General features: G+C 43.3%; 1 protein-coding gene across 1 annotated transcript in view; it reads left to right on the forward strand.

Annotated features, from left to right (window-relative positions):
* LOC130487203 (tetraspanin-15-like) overlaps positions 1 to 23,399 on the forward strand; it is a 123,867-nt gene that overhangs the window by 53,604 nt on the left and 46,864 nt on the right. Inside the window, exons 3-5 of the mRNA XM_056860648.1 lie at positions 4,755 to 4,829; positions 11,490 to 11,585; positions 18,780 to 18,890. Coding sequence (XP_056716626.1) covers positions 4,755 to 4,829; positions 11,490 to 11,585; positions 18,780 to 18,890 — 282 coding nt within the window. The remainder of the gene's footprint in view (positions 1 to 4,754; positions 4,830 to 11,489; positions 11,586 to 18,779; positions 18,891 to 23,399) is intronic.

The following is a 23,399-nucleotide window of genomic DNA, read 5'->3' on the forward strand; positions in this document are numbered from 1 at the left end:
AGGCCCACGAAATCATTTGGTCTGGCTCTTCATGGGTCCTGGCAGATCTCTAGCTCAGAAGGATGCTGCCCTGCCTGAATCTCTTGGGCCCAGCTGGGGACAGCAGAGCTCAAAAGCGAGTCGCTCTATGTGGCAGACACTCAGAGCCGTCTCCGGTCATGCCTCTTGGCTAAATGTTTGACCAAATATAGCAGGCTAATTTTTAAGTTGATAATTTTGTATGGCCTGCGAATGATGTTATAAATATCCAAATGGCCCTTGGCAGAAAAAAGGTTCCCCACCCCCTGCTTTAGGCTAACAGCCTGTTTGCAACAGTGTTCCCTAGGGGTGCGCAGCAATTTTTTCGGTATTTTTCGGGTTTGGATTTAATAGACTTGGAAATTTTAGGAAAAGCTGAAAAAGCTGAATCCCCATACCAGTTTGAGGGGCGGGTGGTTTGTTTGTTTGTTTGTTTGTTTGTTTGTTTTTTGGATATTTTAATTTTTGGGGGGTCTATTAAATCCAAACCTGAAAAGTTCCAACTGCCTCCAAACTCCACATGGATCTTGGAGACGGCAGGCAGCACAGAGCTGATTGCTGGGCTCGGCTCCAAAACCCACTTGGAGTTTGGAGGCAATTTAAGGGAGCTGAAAAGTGGATCCTGAATAATGCCAATTTTTTTCGGCATTGTTCGGGCCACTTCGGCCCTGCTGCCCTTTTTTTAAAAATGGGAGGGATCCCCGTCTCCGTCTTGGTCCCAGAGGCGGCAGGCAGCGCAGAGCTAAACATAGAGTTCGGAAAATGGTGCACACCCCTACTTACTAAAGGTTACTGATTACTTGAAAAGAAGCCAAACTACAATTTACACTTTCTGAATTACTACTAAAATGTAGTCTTAAATATTTGTTTGCTATATTTTAGTAAAAGTGATTGAAACTAGTTTGTTTGTTTTTTAAATGAAACCTCTAAATCCATCTCAGCATTTTTTCTTTAGTGTCAACTCTGCTAAGTTTCCCACCCTCATTGTATTGTTTCTGGTGAACGTTCATGAATTAGTGAAACCAAGCACAAGCAGTTAAACATTCCCTTTGGGTGGTTTGGAAGGCAGGATTAATTGTAGATCTGGAATGGAGCGTGATTTATTGTGGTGTGGGACTGAGGAAGTTCTTAAGGATGGCTGACGGGTGGGTGGTTAATTGAATAAAGAATGAAGGATTTATTTCTACTGTGAGTTTGATTAATTGGTAGCTGGATCCTTTATTAACTATCTTGTCCATTTTGAACTTTAGCAAAATGTCTTTTCTTTCCTTATAAAGCGATGTAATTGTCAGGCACTTGGGGTACATTAATCCACTGAGAAGCTCCACTGAATTGGGCCCTTTGGACTAATTGAAGATATTATCTAACAATCTTGTTAGAAGAGGCTGTGTGAACACTTGGTGATTCTTTGAGTGTAGCTGGGACAGACAATATGCAGGTGCCCTGCCAACCATGCTTTGCAAATTATAGGTCAGTCTTAGGAATAAAAAGGAGTTTTGTGGCATCTTAAAGATCAGGAGATTTATTGTGGCAGAAGCATTTGTAGACTAGAGCCAAATTCATCAGATGCATGTGTGACCTCAGTTGGCAGCTCTGTGTGTGTATATCAAACTATATCCAATAGTGGAAGGCTAGCTCTTGTCAGTTCCAGCACCCTGACAGTAATATAAGGTTTTACAAACCCAATGGAGTCCCAGTAGGGGTGGGGATGGGGGAATTACCATTGGCAAATTGAGGCCTAGCCCCCACATTGTCAGCAATGTGTTCACGTGACTTCCAGCATTCACCAGAAGTGACGTCACCATGTCATCGCCGTGGGGACAGTCTGACAGCCAGCACCGTGTAGTGGTTAAGGGCAGCGGACTCTAATCTGGAGAATCGGGTTTGATTCTCCACTCCTCCACATGAAGCCTGCTGGGTGACCTTGGGCTAGTCACAGCTCTCTCTGAACTCTTTCTGTCCCACCTACCTCACAATATGTCTCTTATGGGGAGGGGAAGAGAAGGTGATTGTAAGCCGCTTTGAGATTCCTTAAAGGTAAAGCAGGGTATAAAAACCAACTCTTATTTTTCTTCTATTTCGGCAAAAACTCTATGGCAGAAGCCGTTTTTACCATAGAGTTTTTGCCCAAATACCAGAGCATCCCCATATCACCAGCGACGTGATGATGTCACTTCCAGTGAGTGCTGGAAGTGATATTGACACACCACTGATTGCATGGGGGCTAGGCCTCAGTTCACTGCTGGTAAGTCCCCTGCCAGCCAGCTGAACAGCGCTGGGGGAGGGGGCCCAAAGCAGGGGATCCCCTGCCCCTGGAGGGGGTATGGCAACCTTAGTTCCCAGATTTGCAGCAAAATCTGCCTTTTTTTGGGGGGGGGAGACTAAATTGGGGGAAGCCTTAATTGTGATGTCTGCACATGCAATTGACATAACAGCGAAATGATAGGTTTCGGGTAGGATTTTTGGGCTGTAACAACCTAAATCACAAGCAAAAACCTGGTGGTAACTAAGAGGTGAGGAGGAGAGCCAAAACTAGAAATGGTGGGAAGGGGGAGCAAGAGCCAGCAGTTGGGAGAAGGAAGCTTCAGCAGCTAAAGAAACAGACATTGATGTGACACCTGAGGCATACTTCATGCATCCCACAAAGTGGGTTGTTGTCCATAAAAGCTGATGCCACCAAAAAACAAAAACAAAAAAAAAACCAAACCCTCTTAGTCTTGAAGGTGCAACTCTTTTTGCTTTTGCTACAACATACTAATGCAGCTCCCCTTCTGGAATCCTCCAGCCTTATGAACACATGTTCCCTTCATCCACATCTTTCCCTTCCTGGCCATAACCATTTCTTCACGTTACACATGCATGACTGCAAATTCCAGTTTTGCGCAGGCCAGGTTCTAGGGTTGCCAACCTCCAGGTGGCACCAGGAGATTTCCTGCTATTACAATTGACCTCCAGACAACCAAGATCAATTCCCCTGGAGAAAATGCCTGCTTTGAAGGGTAGACTCTATGGCATTATACCCTGCTGAGGTCCCTCACTTCCCTAAACCCTACCCTTTCCAGGCTTCACTGCCAAAATCTCCAGGTATTTCCCAACCAAAAGCTAACACCCCTACCAGTTTCCCTCATAATAATGTATTGCAAATTGACTTCAAACCATGGTTTCAATCCATTGTTTGTGAAAACCTTGGGGTGCATAATTGCACCCGATTACCTCCAGAAAGGGAAGGGAGATGGGAGGGAAGAGAGTGACTCTACCTGGGGCTGCCCTTCCATATGTAAACCTTGGTTTCCTTCCCAACCAAGTGCAAGAGGCACCTGGAGTCAGATTATAGTTGTGATTTTTACCTAAACAAGAGTTATTTCAATCTTCCATTCTTTGTTCTTCTCAAGGGGGCCACACTAATAATTAGCGCTGGATTTCAGTTTGTGATTAAGTACCTGCCTGAGAAAGGTAATGCGGGGCAAAAGCAGTATTTAGCCCTTCAGTGCTCTGGTTTCATGGTTTTATTTTTAAGTTTTCTCTCCTTTAATTCCACAGCAAGGTGAGAATTGGAGTTGTAAGAGAGACTTACATTAACCTCATAACTGAATTTGGCTCTGACTGCATTCCAAGTCTGGGCTTGTGCAGATGCCCACATTGTCTGAGGGAGGTTAAATCATCTGTCTCAGGTGAGAGGAGAGGCAAGGCTATGCTTGTGAGCTTCCTAGAGGCGGCTGGCCAGCAACTGTGTGAACAGAATGCTGGATTTGATGGGTCTTTGGTCTGATCCAGCATGGCTCTTCTTATGTTCTTGTGCTATAAGTGGGAAGAAGACTCTCTTGGAAGGGTTCACAGCACATTGAACACTAATGCAGCTTTTATGAGCCAGGCCCCATTTCATCCAACTCAACATCATCAGATGCCAGAGTGGGCCCTGGCTCACAAAGGCTTTTGACATGCTAAATTGGTTAAGTCCCACAAGAATCTTCATTATTTTGCTTGCAGCACACTTCCACAGTTTCTGCTCTTGAATCATACAAGTATAGTTTGCCTCATTCTTGTAGCTTCATCCCTTCCTTTAACCACACCCACTCCAAATCCCCCCTCCCACCTTTGGCTGTCTTTCTTCTTTAATGAAGAAATTAAATGTCAGCCTTGACATTGGCTGCTCCTATTCCTGTCACATGACTCTGCTGTTGTCATGCACTTGCAGCCCAGTGGATCTTGGCTCTGGGAAGGTTGAAGTCCACCATTTTAGAACACCCTGTACATTGCTGGTGCCACATTATATCACAAATGGATGGGACCCAAAGAACTGTGAAACTAGTTTTATGTACGGGGTGGGTGGGTATAGTTGTATATTCTCAAACCGCAGCCCCACCCTAATGCAATTTGCAAGATGTTGTGGGTGTGTGGGGGGAATCTGTTAGTCAAAGAGAAAAAAGTCAACATTCTCAATTGTGCATACATACAGGCCTATCTAATGATGATGTACCCCAGCTCAAGAATTTGGTAGGGTCCTGCTGTTTCTTCTGTTTACCTTGCAGTGGGAGAGCAAAGAGATCAGGCTGTACATCTGTCTGTGGCTAGTTTGTATTTCAGAGAGAGATTGTCACTCTTGTCATTGTGTATGAACAAAGCCAGAGAATGCATAATTAGTTGCAAACTTATTTATTCATGATTTCTGTATCCATGTGATGAGACACAATCCCAATCTCTCCTTTCCCTCCTCTCTTCCTGTCTTTTCTGCACAGTTCTTCTGGGTCCTCTTGGCGATCTTCATCACAGAATTGCTGCTGCTGCTTGTCGAAATAATCTTTGAGAAACAGGTAAGTCATCCTTTGCTTCTTGAGAGAAATTTCTATGCGTATTTTAGCCCATTTCAGAGGCTAGAGACCAGCCTGGTTGCAGGCTGTGGATCTGAAAGACTGGCTGGAGAGACGATTACCCCAGGAATATCAGGTGTCATGCCAACTTTAGAGCTGGGCCCAGAGTAATCAGCCCTCTGAAATAACTTCTCACCACCACCTCTTGTCATTCAGTCTGAAATTTATCTCTGCCCTATGAAATTAGGAAACTCAGAGGAATTATTAATAAATGTCTGAGATACTAATGTTAGCATCTGCTAAGGTGCAGGAACTACTGTTGTATGGTCAGAAATGCATAGAAATTTGCAAGTCTGTTGAAGAATTCCAACCCTTATCTGAAAGGGGAGGGTACAGGCTTCCATCTCTTGTGGCTGCATTTCTTTAAGGTCCAAAGAAAGTAGCCCACAGGAATATTGATGAATAAATATAAGATATCTGCCAGTCTGAAAATCTAATGCTGGAGGATGTGACCAATAAATCATATTAGCAGCATAAACTTGGATGAGCAGTAGGGTGAGGTGGCGGGGTCAATTGATCTGATTGTTAGGAAGGAGGTGAAGTACCCCATATTTAAACTGTGTATACTGTTCTAATCTATAAAGATATTGTTGGCACTGTTTTAGAGTTGGCATTGTTTATAAACTAAAATAGTTTTTTTTAATCGCCTTTGCTATACATTTGCATAACTCAGAAAAAGTGCCCCTGCAGTCTCCTGGCTGCCTCTCCTAGCTTTATGCAGCTGGAACGTGGAGAAAGGTAGAGCGGGTTGGCTTCGCACCTTAATCCAAAATGTCAGGGATGACTGTTGTGGGTTGGATGCAACTAACTTTTCAATGGAGGGAAGGAAGGAGGTTTCCCCTTTGACCATAAAGAAGGCTATGGTGGGGATCCTGGGAACTGCATGAACAAAAGCTGGAAGTGATGTGGGTGTAGTGCTAGGTGCGCACACCGCACCAGGCGCTCGCACTGCACGCTACAGCCACGACCCCAGAAATAGGGTTGCCAACTGCCAGGTAGTAGCAGGAGATCTCCTGCTAATTCAACTGATCTCCAGCCGATAGAGATCAGTTCACCTGGAGAAAAATGGCCGCTTTGGCAAACCCCGCCCTCCTCAGGCTCCGCCCCAAAAATCTCCTGCCGGTGGCGAAGAGGGACCTGGCAGCCCTACCCAGAAAGCTCCCGCTGGTGGAGCTAAGGGGCCTGGCAAGCCTATCAAGTTGGTGTATTGGCCTATAGTTAGATGTATCTTTCCGTACCCCACCACCACCTTTCTATAGATTGGAACAACAATGGAAGAAGTCCATTCCTAGGGGAACTTTCAAGTTCTGTCCATAATAGGTGAAAGCAGTATGGGGTATCCAAAGATGTAAGAGTGCATTATCTGTCCAGTTATCTGCTATAATCCTCCTAAGGCATAAATATTCCTTATTTTCATTATATGTGTACTGCAATACATGTCTTGCAATATCCATGAACCTTTATTACAGCTATTTTGTATGTTCTTGTAGTAGCTACAATAAATGTCTTGCAACCTCTGGTGCTGTGCACCTTTTTTATCTTCTTCTAACAGAGGTTTCTCCCTCCTCTAGTTTTCTGTTTTTTCTTTACACCTTTCTGGATTTTGTAAGTATTTTATACTTGATCACAGAAGGGTCTACAGTTGGGCTGTTCACATAACATAGCAATAATGACTTCTTTCCCTAGGCATGCAGTAAGGAGTTTCCCCTAAAAAAATGAGTCATTATGTAAAGCAGAAATGGACATGACATTTTAAAAAGCAACACTTCTTAATTCTCTCATTAAATTGAAATCTTATAACAATGGAAGTGTCATCTTTCCCGTTTCAACTTGGGGGATTTGGCATTTGAATCTCAGTAATTTAACCCAGTGCCAGCTCTTTAAGAGAATTAAATAATGCAAAACAAACCAACAATTTTGTTTACATAATTGCATTCTTAACTGTAAATGCCAGGTTAATTCTGATTACACGTGTATACCTTTCTTCCTGAGGGTTGACAACAGTTCAGGAGGAGGGATAAGGTTGCATGAGCCAGTAGCAGTCCATAAAAGACTTAGACCATGTGAAGACACAGAACTGCCAAATCCGGGTTGGGAAATTCCTGGAGATTTGGGGGTGGAGCCTGAGGAAGGTAGAGTTTGGGAAGTTACCTCAGCAGGATATAATGCCATAGAGAGTCTACTCTACAAAATAGCCAATTTCTAAAGAGGAATTGAGCTCTGGAGATCCATTCTAATTCTGTGAGATCTCCAGGCCCACCTAGAGGTTAGCAACCCCAGAGTATGTGAGGAGCCATTCTTGCGCATGTTGGTCAAATAGATGCTTCACTGTCACTACCCACTCCTATGAGTCAAGGCAAAAGAAATCTTGAGGCCAAGGGGTCAGGCAATGTCAGGCGGCCTCAAGAGCTGAAGAATGATACTAGACACTTAGAAGGAAGAGTCCCTTTCTTTCTCGAAGCCCTCTAAACAGTCAGTGGACAACCCAGGGCTAGGAACTCTTAATTTAGAAAAACTGGATACATTGGGGGGGGTTGAATTCCTTTTTTAGTGTTTTTCCCCCCAGTTTCTCCAATGGAAATTTTGGGAGCTTTTTGGGAGAAAACCCTCCTATGAAATTTTGGTTTCCTTTAAAATGAGTGAAATTCTTTTAAAGGTCAAGTTGGACTCATTGAGAACATATAGCATGAAAATCTGAGAAACCTTTTTTCAATTTTTTCAATAACTTTTTTTTTGGATCAGTGTAAAAAAAAATCCCTCTGAAATGTTTTGTTTTTGTTTTGGATTTTTTAAAGACACAATTTTGCTCATTCAAAATATATCATATGAACGTCTGAGGTCTTTTACAATTTTATTTATTGGAAAAATTGGAAAATTTTGGGGAAATGCTAAAAATGCTCCTAGCTTATGGTCCAGCAGTTTGTAACTGTCTCGTGGTAGTATTGGGTACATTTGCTCCAGTGGCCCTTGCCCACTGGCACTCCAGTAGTCAGTGGAAGAAAGTTTTTTTTAATGACATCTTGCCTCTCTAAGAATTGCCAGAAACTCTGCGGTAAACCCATTTCTCTGTAGGAATCTCTGAAAACTCTATGGGGACTTTTTGCCGTCAAGTCACAACTGATTTATGGTGATCCTGTAGGATGTTCAAGGCAAGAGACATTAGGGGGTGGTTTGCCATTGTCCGCCTCCGTGTCACAACCCTGGTTTTCCTTGGAGGTCTCCCATCTAAATACTAGCCAAGGTCAGGGCTGAGAGTATGTGACTGGTCCAAGGTCACCCAGTAAGCTTCCATGGCACAAGCAGGGATTTGAACCTGGGTTTCCCAGGTCACAGTCTGAAACCTTAACCACTACACCACACTGGCTCTCTCTATGGTAAAACCATCGAGTTTTTGGCTATTCCTAGAGAGGTGTGACATCACTTCTGAATTTTCTCAATAGTGACATCATTCTGTTGTTGATGGCTATCCCTCCATGTCTCCCACTGGTTGCCTGCTGGGCCTGGTAACTTAAGTTAGGCCAGAACACATCCCAGGGAAATTGCTGCTGTTGTTGGTGCCCTGCTAAAAGCCAAACTTTTGTTACAGTAGGGACAGAGCTGTCACCTGTCAAACCACTGTGATTTATCTTTTTTATGTTTTTTATGTTTTATAACTGTGTTGGGTTTTAAAAAAAATCTTGGACACCTTAGATGCTAACACATTTTTATTCTTGCATCACATTTCATGGACTAGAAAGAAAAATTACAGGAAGGTTAAAGAGCCACAAAATGCACAAAATAGAAGGTGAGATGTAATTGCTTTAAGTGAATGATAACAATTTTTTGTTAAATCAGAACAAATTCTCTGGCAGTCTGTTCCTGGGTGTGCTAGAGATGGATGGTTTAATGAACTTCAACACCAGAAGTTTCTTAAAGAAATTTCTTACACACACACACACACACATTTTTCATATTTTCCCCTTAATGTTACTTCACTTTCTCTGTCTTCCCTGTTTTCCCAAGATTTCTCTGCTTTTGTTCATTGTTATTCTTGGGCTTTGGCCTCTATAATTTTCATGTCAGAATTAATTAGGCAAAATAAATTTGTTTTTAAAAAAGAGGGGGAGAAACAAAACAAACCAGTTTCCTTCATTAATATTTCCCTTTGTTTGTGCCTGGTGGACTTTTTCAGGAGACAAACCGCAGATGTCTCGGGGAGGAGGGCCTCCCCTATCCGGCAGGAGAGGTTCAGCCTTGAGGGGAGCAGGAACCTTCTGAAGCATCTGTTCAACCCATTTTATATTCAATTACAGCTTAGTTTGAAGCATCCAATGTGTCAAAGTAACCCTGAGGATATGTGCTCTAGGAATTGTAGGGGGGAGGCATTTGATTGCACCCATCTTTCCTCCCCCCGCCCTCTTTTTCATCAACCGAAGACACGGGCATAATTAAATGATCAAAAGCACCTGCTTAAAAATTAAAAAGCAGTGTTAAGTCCTCATACAAAGCGGCCTTTTCCACTTGCAATTTTGCTTCTCAATTTGCATATCTTTTTTTAAAAATTGGGGGATATATTGAATGTTTCCATTGCTTCTGTACTTTAAAAGATGCCATTATCACAAAACAAGATGGAGAAGGGACAGAGCTCAGTGGCTGAGCACCAGCTTTGCATGCGCTCAGGTTCCATCCATCCAATGGGGCAGCCTGGGCAATTGCCCTGGGCCTTGCACTTGAGGGCCCCCAGTGACCAGTGGGGAGTAGGGCTGTGCATATTGATAAACTCAAAGCGAAAATAAGCCAAAAAAAGATATTTTGGATAATCCGAAGTTATGGGGTCTGGAAGAGGTTGCCCCCTCCTGCTTCCATACACAAGCATTGGAAGGTAAGAGATTCTCTGTTCTCTAATCGGCTAATGCTTATCTATGGAGGAGGGAGGGGACGACCACTCCAGATCCCATAACACTGGACCCCCTGGCCCAATCTTTACCAAACTTTGGGGTTCGTGCAAGGAGAGTCCCTGAAAGCTACCCTGAAAATTTGGGACCTCTGCCCCCAAAAATGCCCCCCAGGAACTTTGCAAGAAAATCCCCATAGACTTTAATGGTGCGAATTTTCAGTTACCGTAGCTGACTTCCGCAGGATTGCATCTATGTAGCGAAAGTCGGCTAATGGAAAATTCCCACCACTAAAGTTTATAGGGATTGATGAGTGATGAAGAATGACAGTCCTTGGTGTGAATAGCTCCAGATGCCTTCAGTAGCCTCTCTCGTGAATTCCTCAATGAAAGAAAAACACTTCTCAACCAGGTTTAGAATAAAAGCTGATAAAAGTCTGGGGTGAATCTCTCTCCCTAGCCCCCTTAGAGGTCCCAGTGGAGAAGGCCAAAGGATACCTGACAAGTGTATGGTTTCAAGCCAGAGAACCCCTCTGAACTTCCTCACAACTTCACCTGAAACCCTAGTGGGCATAAAGGCCATTCTTGGGCTATAAACACTGTTGGGCTTTAGACTTTTGCTGGAGCTTCTGCATCCCTAGGAGCAATCAGGACAGGAACTCTTTCATTGTGTCGCTTGAGGTTTGCAATCAGGGCAGAATGGCCATTTAAGGTACCAGGAAAGTTCCTGATGGGTAGGCCACTGCTCTGGCAGCTGGGAACAAGCAGAGCCTAGCATGAGACAGCTCCACCAGCACTGAAGATGTCACTTGGCTCACCTCCTTCAACAGAAACAGTGAACACTGTCAGTTTGTTAGATGTGTCTTCCCACACTGTCTCCAAGAAGAAAAAGAGTGGGTTTTTATATGCTGACTTTCTCTACCACTTAAGGAAGAATCAAACCGGCTTACAATCACCTTCCCTCCCCCTCCCCACAACAGACACCCTGTGAGGTAGGTGAGGCTGAGAGAGCTCTAAGAGAGCTGTGACTAGCCCAAGGTCACCCAGTGCAGGAGTGGGGAAACCAACCTGGTTCACCAGATTGGAGTCCACCTCTCATGCGGAGGAGTGGAGAATCAAGCCCGGTTCTCCTGATTAGAGTCCACCGCTCCAAACCACCGCTGTTAACCACTATACCACGCTGGCTCTCAATGCTGGCTCCAGAGACAATGGGTGGGCTGATGTACTTGGCAACCAGATCTGAGCTCAGTGGTCCTTGCAGTGCTGTCCTACAGCACTGCAGGCTGCTCAACTTGGCGTGTCCTTGGGCTGGTTACAATTTCCTGTCCTCCCTGCTTGCAACTCTGAAGCTGGGCCAGTGTGCCAATGATGCCAACCGTTCATAGAGTGTTTGCCTCTGAAGAAAGCAGATTAGGAAGCAGAGTCTTCCAATCCCACAACTGTGTTTCTGTATTAGTTCAAATATTATCCCCCCATATCTCTTTTAAAAATCTAGAAAAACAAAGCTCTGAATTAAATTGTCTGTGATTATTTCAAACTTTAACCTTTTGAAAGGCACTACTGAGTGGGCGTTTTTAGCATCTGATTTTTGACAGCACAAAATTGGGGATTGTTATGAAGACAAAGGTCCCCCAGTCTTGCAAAGGTGTTGGGGGAGCGGGTTGACTTTGTTGACTTGGTTTCTGTTATTGAAGAGTAATTTGTACGTGTGAAATTCTGTTCCTTTCCAGATGAACGCAGTCTTCCATGCCAGTGTTCAAGATGGAATAAGGCACTATTACGATGACTTGGACTTCAAAAATATTTTGGACTTTGTGCAGCAGAAGGTGCGTTCTTGCTTTCTAAGAGGCATCTGGGAGGGGTGGAGCTCCTGAATGCTGTGGCTGGCCCTAGAAGAACTGCATTCTAATCCTCCCGTAAGTGTGGAATGGATTCTATAATCCATTTCAAACCATGAAGTGGCTTCTGTGCATCAATATGGTTTAAACTCTGAGCAGTCTGAGAGAGAATCAGTGGTTTTGAGAGAGACACAAAATCCTTTTCAGTGTCTGCTCCTTCCCTCTTTCTATAAAGAGAGTTCAAGTTCTTTTTGGAAAGCCTCCATAAAGAGAGTTCAAGTTCTTCTTTTTGGAAAGCCTCCAAATCACCCCTGCCTATGCTTTTTGCAGCTGCAAATTACTACTGTGTTCAAAACATGCCTCTGCGGCTAAGTATTGTGTTTAGCTATTTTTATGTGTATATCATTAAGTACCACTTGAGCAGATTATAATGTTTGATTTTTCTGATAATTTGAAATCCTTTTGGAAAGCTCTGGCATCTTAGATGCATTTTTTTTTCAATTTTGGGATCAGGTCATATTAATAGAAATAGGATGACTGAATGCCAAAGTGGACAGCCATCTGTATCTTTAATAACTATCTTGATGGTGGTACAGTTGGATAATTTTAGACTCTGGACTAAATGGTATTATCCCTCCTCCCCAATGCTAATGATTGTAACTTCACTTCTAATGTAAAGCACTGAATAAACATTCAACAATTGCCAGCTCCAGGTTGGGAAATACCTGGAGATTTTGGGGGTGGAGCCTGTGGAGGGTGGGGTTTGGAGAGGGGAGGTGTAGAGGAAAGCCGCCCTGCTTCTGCTGGGCGGTCCTCTGTAAAGGTGGTCCCAAAGTTACTTCTAACCAAAACACTGAGCACAGGAAGTTTTCCAGAGCTCAGCGGGTAAGCTGCCACCAGGCCTTATTCAATCAGTTAGCCCCAGGCAGAGGATAAGGGCAGCCTCTGCCCGCTGATACCAAATTAGTGCGTAAAACTCACCCTGCAAAGTAGGAGGCTCTGCAAGGAGAGAATTGACACAGACAAAAGTTTGGGTGTTGGTAGATGGACCCACAAAACGATAAAGCACTCAGATTTAGACTTGAAGCCCCCAAAGTCAAAGAACACAACCAAAATATAGGTTAAATATTTATTCCAAAGATTTGGGCTTGTTACAGAAAAGGAAAAGACTAATGAAATGGTTTAAGCAGAAAATAACAACAGGTTTAACACAGCTAACTACACAGTAAGATTCTTAGGTTCAAAAGTTTGGCAAAGCTTTAGGCAAGTTTCAAATAAGGTTTACCGGTTCCACAAAAATCATAGCATCTTGGTACAGCATCCAGAGTTGGTTCCATAGTCAGTCTGACAAAAAGTCCCCCTAAAAGGGCAAATCAAAATGGGTTTTTGATGAAGCTGACATGCTGCTGCATATCCCAAGCATTCATAGATTATGGCTATCAACTGGCCATTTTTATTCCCGTAGTCCCAAAAGAGTGAGCTCACATTGTCCAATGAGACTGTGAGGAAATCCATAAACCAGTAATTAATTGACATGTCAAACATTGCCCCACTCTTGCATCAGGGTATGTCAAAAGGTGAGCTTGAGCCTGCAGAACTCAATTCACCTGGTACTCCTCAGTGAGAGATAAGGCCTTGTCCGACAGATTAGTTGCCCTGGTGACTAACGGCCTTCAATTTAGGGAGGAAGAAAGTTGTAAAGGCTTCACAGCTGCATCTTATCTCCCCTACCCCACAGGAGTGAATCTTTCAAAAGTGAAACCGTTTCCACGGCAATAAATTGCTGGCTGGAATGTTTAATTCCAACTGCTCAGAGTCTATTATCAATCTAGAGCAGGCCCAAAGCCTGAACCAAAGAAAGTATAACAGCAAGGAATTATGGGGACCCATTTCCTTGACACGAGGGACTTCAGTGCCATAGAGTCCAGTTGCCAAAGCGGACATTTTCTCCAGGGGAACTAATCTCTGTCACCTGGATATCAGTTGTAATAGTGGGAGATCTCCAGCCACCACTGGGAGGTTGGCAGCCCTATTCAACAATAACTTATACTGCATATAGGAACTGTGAGGATCTGAACTGGTGCTTCGGCTGATGCGGGGAGACACTCTACTTCAGCTATGTTGGTCCCAGGTTGTTAACAGATGCTAGTCATTTGGAATATATCCAGCCAATTCTTTTTAGTAATTGGTGGCCACTTTTGTGTCCAAGTACAATTCAAAATTCTGATATTTACCTTTAAAGCCTTTGTGGCTTGGGGCCATCTTACCTGAAGGGCTGTTTCTCTCCATATGAGTCCGGTACCAATTAAAGTATTGGTGGTAGCCCCCATACCGTGCACACACACACACACACACACGTAAAGACAGTGCAGCCCAGAAACAAACCTTAATGTGCTGTGGCACTCACCTTACGAATTTAACGCCCAGAGTGTGTTAGAAAGGGTAAGTTTCTTTACACAGTTCTGGATGTGGTGAGAAACTTTCCAGATTAACCTTTGGCTCATAGTTATTAATATGTCTGGAGTCCGTGGTCTGATAGTCTTTGATTGCATTGTAAACCTGCTTGAGTATCAGAAAGGTAGTCTTCACATTTAGAAAAAAACAAACAAAATAAAAGCCAAATGGTGTTGAAACAGGATGTTGGACTAGAAAGACCTTTAGCCTGATTCAGCCAGGCTCTTTTCAGGCCCTGCCGTTCTCTGCCTAGCGGGCGATCTGGAAAGTTATCAAAACATTTGCTTTTCTTTCTGATGTTGTGAGGTGAACTCTCCTAATGGCAGGTGCTTATACGGAATGTGTGAGTTACCCAGGGCTAGAAAATAGCACGCTGTGACTTGGATTCTTTTGATATGCTTTTAAAACCAGTGCCTCCTAGGGTGAATAACACTCGCTCAGCTGAATGAGGTAGAATAGCAGAGAGGCAGGGGACCCTGTGGGTTAATTACAAGGCATCAGGCTGGTCTTGCTACTGGATGGGGGGCATAAAAAGAGCTCTGATGAAATTGGCGAGCGGGGGGTTAGTTCCTAATTCAATCTGAAAGGAGAAACAATTGGGAGAATTAGAGAGTTGTTAGAATTGTTTAATTGATCTTCATAAACTGCACCAGCTTGTGTTTAGTAGATATGGAACACTCTAGCCCCTTGGTGAGCTTTTTCTTTCTTTTTCTAATGCTAAAACCTTTACAATCCACATTCAGATCAGCATAATCTACTTGAATAGAGCCTTTCATCTGTGAAACTGACATCACTTTACAAGCAAACCATAGCCTTCCCCACATTGTGTAAGACAACTCAAGGTCATTCTTCCATTATCAGTGAGGGAACTTCTAACCTGATCCTGAATCGGAGTTGACCTTCGGTGTTAAGGAACTGATTTTTTACAAGGTTGTGTAAAAAAGATATGAAAAGATAATATTTCATTGTGATTCTTCAGTGGCTATTCATTTCTACCAATGTGACATGGTGAAAAAGAATGCCGGATTATACAGGAAGCAAAGTCATTTCTGCACCATATGACTTCAGCCTGAGTCTTGCTTGTTGAATGCTTTCCTCAAGGAGAAAGCTCTCTGTCAAATTGCCCGGCCAAACTGACTCCTTTTCCATGTCAATACTGATTCTATAGAATAGCTGACACCAAGGTAGGACAGTTTCCTTAAAAAAAAAATCTTGAACCATTCCAGCCTTCATAGGCAGCCTTTCATCAGAGCTTGTAGAGAGCTACTTTTGTTATGCCCCCAAGGGCCACTTTACTTATTAAAGAGTCCTTGTGTTTATTGCATGACATCACAAGGACTTTGAGTCAACTGTTCAATGGGATTTTTGAGCCTCCCAGACTCCAGAGCAAAGGGAGACTGCAACTGAGAAATCAGAAGAAGATTGAGACTGGGAAAGGCAGCCATGAAGGAGCTAGAAAAGATTCTTAAGTGTAAGGATGTGTCGCTGGCAACCAAGATCAAGTTAGTTCATGCCATATTATTCCCCATTACTATGTGTGGTGTGAAAGCTGGAAAATGAAGAAAGCTGACAGGAAGAAAGTGGAATTTGGGGAGGATGTGATGCCACTTCTGGGTGACACTCTACGCTGACTCCCTTAGTTTCTATGGTCTTTAGCTATAGAGATTCTGGGAAATTCCTAAAGCATCATTATTTGGGACCATTTTTTCCTCCTAAATCCCTCAAGAGTGGGAAATCAGGCCTGGGGGCAGGTAAATAGGAGGCCTACCACAAGGCAGTATCTACTGTCCTCTGTGAGCTGCTGATCTTTGTGAAGTGTGCACCTTCCTGGATATAACATAGGAAACGTAGCATAGGAAAGCTGTTCTAGGGAAAGGAATATTAGATCGTCATATGTGATTTGTTCATTTATTGTGACAATTGGGGCTGATTTCCTTTGTGTGTGTGTGTGTGTGTGTGTGTGTGTGTGTGTGTGTGTGTCCCCATGTCCAGGTTAGCTGCAGTTTCCATTAAATGTTGCAGTAGTAACACACAAGCTCTGCAAGACACACATCTGCATTCTGGACAGGAGGACAGACCTCTGTAATTGGCATTGCAGTCTCTTGATTGCCTGCAGAAATGATGGATTCTTCAAGCAGATTGAATTTCAACCCTGAAAAATTGGAGAATTGGAGTAGCATGAATAATGTTGCATATAATTAGCCTGTGTGGATTCACTCCTGCCCTGTGGAGTGAGACAGGAAGGGAGAAGGCTTGTTCAGAATTTTACATTTCTCGAGAAATACTTCCTTTCTTCAGCCTGGTAAGGTTCTACTAATGAGACTCAAGGGTGTAAATTTTTGCACATTGCGTAGTTCTTGAAAACTGCACCAGGTGAATGTTAAGGGGGTATCAAATGAAGAGTAGCGCTATTTTTAATGACACAACTGGATTAAAGCCGAAAGGACATTCAGTTGTTGACATGAATGGATGCAAGAGGAAAGTCCAAAGCTGTTCGACACATATATTAGGGAACACGGAATATGAAAAGTATGAATCAAGGTAAGCTCGAAATTGTAAAACGAGAAAGGGAACTTTAAACATTGCAATCCCGGGAGTGAGTGAACTAAAGTGGACTGGATTAGGACATTTTTAGTCAGAAAATTACAAACTATTTTTCTCAGGGAATGACAAACACAGAAGAAACAGAGTTGCTGTAAAAGTGAGGCGAGATGTAGTATAGGCAGCCAGGGACCATAATGCAAAGTCTGAATGAATAATTTTAATCAGACTTCATGGAAAGCCTATCAATATAACCATCATTCAAGTTTAGGACCCAGCTACAGATGCTTATGAGGAAGAATTTGAAGGCGTCAGGTAAAGAGAAAGACCCAACATCAGATGGATTGACTCTATAAAGGAAGCAACAGCCCTCAGTTTGCAAGACCTGAGCAAGGCCATTAACAATAAGACATTTTGGAGGACATTAATTCATAGGGTTGCCATAGGTTGGAAGTGACTTGATGGCACTTAACACACGTGTACACCTATGAAGAGACAGGTCATAGGAAAAATCTAGGGGAAAACCTACAGCATTAACTGAGATGAAAATGCTTAGTGTCCTTGTGGATCAAGTACTTTTTAGATGTCTCAAAAGCACTTTGAAAGAGGGAGATCTTGATTCAATTGTGACAACCCTAGTTAATTGCGGATGTACTGCCCAAGTTGGGGGGCAGTAACACTGCTGTGGAGCGTGGGAGACAGAGGTGAGGGCTGAATTTCCTTATCATCTGTGAATGCCATAAATGGCTAAACAGGACTGCAAAAATAATTGATTGGATCAAAAATAGTTCATATATACCCATGACAGCAGGGCCCCCAAATCAAGGTGATTGAAATCACCAAGAAAAGACTGATTTAAATAAGGCTTCCCATTTTGTAATTCATGCAATTCCTGACTACTAATGGGTTGTTATAGCAACTAAAACATATCCACTTGCCACTAAATAAAACCTTCATAATATGGAAAGGATCACAGTGCAAAAGGATGCATGAGGTTTTAGATTAATTAGATCTGCTTAGAGAGACAAGGGGATGGGGTGTGTGTTTTTCTTTGGCTTTCTGTGCACCTGCAAGGTTTACTTACTTGATGACAAGGACCACAAGGTAACTCTTGTAGTGCATGGTTGGAGAAATGTCAAGCGCTTTCCAGAAGCAAAACTGATTTATTTACTGAAGCATTTGCATCCTGAACAATGAAGCTGCTTTATACTGAGTCAGGGCATTGATCTACCAAGGTCAGTATTGTCTACTCTGACTGGCAGCAGCTTCCCAGGGTCTTAGGTAGAGGTATTTTACGTCACCTATTACTAGGGTTATGAACCTTCAGGCGGGGCCTGGATAGGGTGGCCAACTGTGGCTTCAGAAATTCCTGGAGGTTTGGGGATGGAGCCTGGGGAGGGACTTCCATTTCTTCTAGACTCTGTGGTATACCATAGAGACTGCCATTTTCTCCAGGGGAATTGATCTCTGTCATCTGGAGATCAGTTGTAATTGTAATTGTAATCAGTTGTAACCCTAGGCCTAGAGTTCTCCCAGAATTACAGCTGATCTCCAGAAAGTTCATTTCCCCTGAAAGAAATGCCAACTTTGGAGAGCAGACTCTATGGCATCACATTCCTGCTGAGCTTCCTTCCCCCCCACAGTGTCTATCCTCCCCAGGCACTGGCCCCCAGATCTCCAGAAATTTCCCAAGCAATCCTATTACCTGACCCTTTTAACTGGAGATGCCAGGATTGAAGCTGGAACCTTCTGCATGCAAAGCTACTACTACTGAGCCATGGTTTTTTCAAAGCATGAAATGGCTAACAACATTAAAGTATATCCGTCTGATACAATCCTAAAATCAGAGATTATCAGCAAAAAAAGGCATAACTCAATAATATACTTCATATACTTACAAACCCGCAAGGGCGCAAAGTACTAAATTAGCTCAATTTAGCCTATGCAGTATCTGCCATTAATCTTAAAGCTTCAGAGGACACAACTCTCCCGTCTCAGGGAATTCAAAAGGCAAAACAGGCCACCAGCCAGCCAAGTTCAATCAGTTTTTGCCTAGAAAAGCCTACAGGAAAAGGGTCAGATATGCATGACTTTCTAAATCTCTACATCTCTTCTCTGGCAGAGTTGGGGCTTTGTGTTTTTGACAATCACGCGCACGACTCAAGTGATTCTCCTTTCTTTTTGCAGTTTTCCTGTTGTGGAGGCGACGAGTTCACAGACTGGAATGTTAATCCATACCATGCATGCAACGGCAGTGGCCCTCTGGCTTGCGGGGTGCCCTACACTTGCTGCAGGAAGGTGAGATGGAAGGACTTTGCATAGTTTCTGCTGAAAGGGAGAGATGGTTGCTCTCTGGGCCACTCTCAGGAGTCCAGTGCTATCTGTAATGGTGCCTCTCTAGGCTAAATGTTGGTAATGTGAAGATTAGACTACTGCCATGTGCTCTATGTGGGGTTGCCTTGAAGAATATCCAGAAGCTACAGTTGGTACAGAATACTGCAGCCAGAATGTTGACTGGAGTGGGGCATCAAGACCATGTCACTCCAGTCTTGTTCCACAGACACTGGCTTCCAGTATGCTTCTGGGCCCAATTCACGTTGTTGGTATTGACCTTTAAAGCTCTTTATGGCTTGGGGCCAGCATACCTTAAGAACCACCTAATCCCATATGAATGTACCTGACCACTCTGGGCTTCTTCAGAGGTCCTGTTTTGGGTGCCCTTGCCATTTGTGGCATGATAGGTGGCGACTAAGGTTGCCAACCTTCAAGTGGCACCTAGAGGTCTGCTGCTATTACAACTGATCTTCAGGTGATAGAGATCAGTTCCCCCTGGAGAAAATGGCAGCTTTGGAGGGTGGGCTCTATGGCATTATATCTTGTAGAGGTCCCTCCTCTTCCCAAACCCCACCCTTCCCAGGCTCCACCACCAAAATCTCCAGGTATTTCCCAACCCGGAGCTGGCAATCCTAGTGGCAACCCAAGAAAGTGCCTTCTCAATCATAGCACCAAAACTCAGGAATTCTCTCCCTCTATCATTGTCCTCTGCCAGACTTTTTTGGTTTGTTTGGCATTCTCTCACTAATTCTTATGGGCCCTCCTTCTTGTTCATGAGTCTATTTATTTATATGTTTTATTTATATATGTATTTATATGTTGGGAGGGGCTGTGGCTCAGTGGTAGAGCCTCTGCTTGGCATGCAGAATGTCCCAGGTTCAATCCCTGGCATCTCCAGTTAAAGGGACTATGCAAGTAGGTGATGTGAAAGACCTTTCTCTGCCTGAGACCCTGGAGAGCCGCTGCCGGTCTGAGTAGACAATACTGACTTTGATGGACCAAGGGTCTGATTCAGTATAAGGCAGCTTTGTGTGTTTGTGTGCGTGTATTTAACTGCTTCAAATATATGTGTATATATGTATCTATTTTGATATTATTTTGATTATTTGCCATCTAGGGGACCCTATGTTGAGTGGAAAGGTGGCATACAAATGTTTTCAATAAATAATAAGTTTCGTTTGTTCTAAAGAAAGACTGCTGTCCAAGAGAACTGCTGTTCAAAGTAGAGTTGTTTTAAGTCATTCTGCATTTAGTTAGTCTTGATCTGTGGATGCAGAAATAGTGCACCCGCAACTGTCCTTTCCATATAACAAACTTTTAATCTGATTGTGTGGAGACCTATCCAGCTTTCTGGCCTGTTTCCAGCATTAGCCAGTTCTGGATGCTTGGGGAAGCAGGTAACCGTTATAATGGCTTGTTTTTAGTGGTTTATTTTTTATATTGTGGTTTTCAATTGGACTTTGAAGAGGTGGCTTATATCAAAGGTCACTTCTGCTTCCAGGGATGTAGCTGTTTTCTTTGTGGTAAAGTCCAAGAAACAGATACTGACAGTGCAATCCTTAATAGAGTTATACCATTCTAAATCCATTGACATCTTTGAATGTGGAAGAGTGTAACTCTCTCTAGAATTGTACCATAAACAGGACTGGATTTATACTTAAGCTAAGTTAATGGTAGTTTAGGGCCTCTGATTATGAGGGGTTTCTCAAAAGAAAAAAGTTACTAACAATTACAAACTTACCTTTTTTGGTAATATAATGGGGCCTCTTAAATTGGACCTAGCTTAAGCCTTAGTTGTCTTAATCTGGTCCTAACTGTAAATTTCTTAAACAATTAAGAGTTATAGCAATTAAATATGAAGAATCATTTGGTTCCTAAGTCATGCAGTGCACAATTGTGGAAATTCTCAGTCATCCATTACAATTGGCTGCTGGTATTTTTATGTTGCAGAAACCAAACAAGACTTCTTTCTTTGCACTCCCAAAAGGATCAGGGTCCCCTGGAAAAGAGGCAGCTTAACGATTTATTTATGGTACTTTCAACCCAAGGATTCTTGAAATGGTCTGCATAAAAAGAGGGAGCAATTAAAGCATTGGAACACAAGAAGGCTGATGGCATGAGAGCAAATTAGAGCACTTATCACAAATAGTGTTACCAGGCCACAGCCAGCAACCTTTGGGGGCATTTAGGGGGCAGGGATTGGTGTACCGGCATTGTGCTGACAACACTTGCAGGCTCTGAAAGTCATGCCATGAGACACTCTAGGATTTACAAAACTCTGTGGTAAAACCATAGAGTTTTGTGGATCCTAGAGTGCTCCACCCTGACCTGAATAGCTCAGGCTAGCCTGATCTCGGATCTCAGAAGCTAAGCAGGGTTGGCCCTGGTTAGTACTTGGATGGGAGACCACCAAAGTATACCAGGGTTGCTATGCAGAAGAAGGCAATGGCCACCTCTGAAGTCTCTTGCTTTGAAAACCCCATGAGGGCATGCCATAAATCAGCTGCAGCTTCACAGCACTTTACACACACACACAGTGCATTCCATGACATCACTTCCATTTTTTACAGGAAGTTACATCAGTATAGTGGTTCAGTGCTGACACACACACCCATTCCCCTCTCCCCATTTCCTCACACCAGTGCTTCATCCACTGGCAGGCAACAGAGTTGCTGGGAAATCTCCCACCCTGATCACAAAGGACACTCGGTCCAGGCATGATGGAAGGCTTTGACTGGAGTAATTCCATACAGGATTCTACAATAGTAAGAATTGTTATGGCAACTTAAGAAACATTTGGGGGGCAGTCTACAAAGTAGATCCTTGGGATTTCACAAACCTAGAACATCTTATAAGGTACATACAGTGACAGGCAGAGGAAGTATCAGCGCTGTTTGGTCGATTCATCTGGCTCCTTCTTTTTACCCAGACCTTTAACTTTTAACTGAACAGAAGAAATGTATGGGGTTTTTGTTGTGGTGGTTGTTTAAAATGTATATTTTAGCCTTTTTAATTGTTTCTTTCTTTTTATATGTCTCTGTAAGCTTCCTCATAAGCTTGGAAGGGTTGACAGTGTGGGATAAACCTTACACAAACAGAGTAGAGAAAGTGCACATTTTCTCTGAACATTGTTATCATATCCCTTCAAGGCATAAAATGCACCAACAAACCACAGAGGGCGCTGCCTTGAAGTGCCAGACTAGCAGATAACAATTTCCCAAACGCCCAGAAATATCCCGTTTAAATTGGAAAGTTCTCCAACTCTATGTAGTGTGACTAACAGTAACTTGAAAGAAGCACTTTGGGAGAACTTCCATTTTAGTTATCAAATTCTGATTTAACCTGGAGGCGCACAGAAAAGTCCTCTGGCACTTTAATGAACCCTTTTGCTTCTCGATGACTCAGGAAGACTTGAAATGTTTCCTCTTTATTTTGACGTCTCTCCTGACTGCAAGTTCAGATGTTTGGATTGTGCATTCACAACATGTTTCCTCTGTTCTTGTGCACAGTCAAGGATGGGCAAACTCTGCTGGTAGCTTAATGTTGGCAGAACAAAGACAAAAGGGAGCATCTTTGTCCGGAAGAATTCTATTTATTTTGCAGGTACTGCCCAATTCAGTTTAGAATGCAGAGTGAAGGTGGTACCGTTGAGTACAAATTTCCATATTATTTTGACTTCATCAGAAAAGTGCATTTCACCTTTGGGGCATGGATGTCCAAAAACAGGTGATTATTGTGAAGAACAGCTTTTCTAATTAGTTTTAGAATCATCTTGCAACCCTTTTTCTAGATGTTTATGTTCAGGGCCTAGACTACTGTCCAGCGTTAGTTGTGTCAAGGCATCATGCCCAGTCAGTGCATGACTTCTGGCTCCAGTGTGGTGTAGTGGTTAAGAGCAGTGGTTTGGAGCGGTGGTGTCTGATCTCGAGAACCAGGTTTGATTCCCCACTGCTCCACATGAGCAGTGGTGGCTAATCTGGTGGTTTTCCCACTCCTACACACAAAGCCAGCTGGGTGACCTTGGGCAAGTCATGCTGTCTCAGCCCCACCCACCTCACAGGGTGTCTGTTGTGGGGAGGGGAAGGGAAGGTGATTGTAAGCCGGTTTGATTCTGCCTTAAGTGGTAGAGAAAGTTGGCATATAAAAACCAACTCCTCCTCCTCCTCCTCTTCCTCCTCTTCTTCTAAAATATAAACCTCTTTTTGTGCAGTTTATCAGGTAAACTATTGGGGGGGGGGCTGTGGATGCTTCCCTGTCACCGCCATAGGAAGAAAGAGCAGAGCTGAACTTCACATTTCCCCCCTTTTCAGCCCTTTAAAGGTTTTTTCCCCATTTCTTTCCTGAGCCACACCATATCACCACAATGCAACTGAGAGAAATAAAGATGGAAGTCCCTTAAAGAGTTTTTAAAGGTGTTGTTAGGGGCTGTGGGAGAGGGGGAAGAAGCAGCGGTGGGGCAGCAACAGGGCAAGG

Source organism: Euleptes europaea, chromosome 14 (assembly GCF_029931775.1).
Source record: "Euleptes europaea isolate rEulEur1 chromosome 14, rEulEur1.hap1, whole genome shotgun sequence".
Classification (NCBI taxonomy): Eukaryota; Metazoa; Chordata; class Lepidosauria; order Squamata; family Sphaerodactylidae; genus Euleptes; species Euleptes europaea.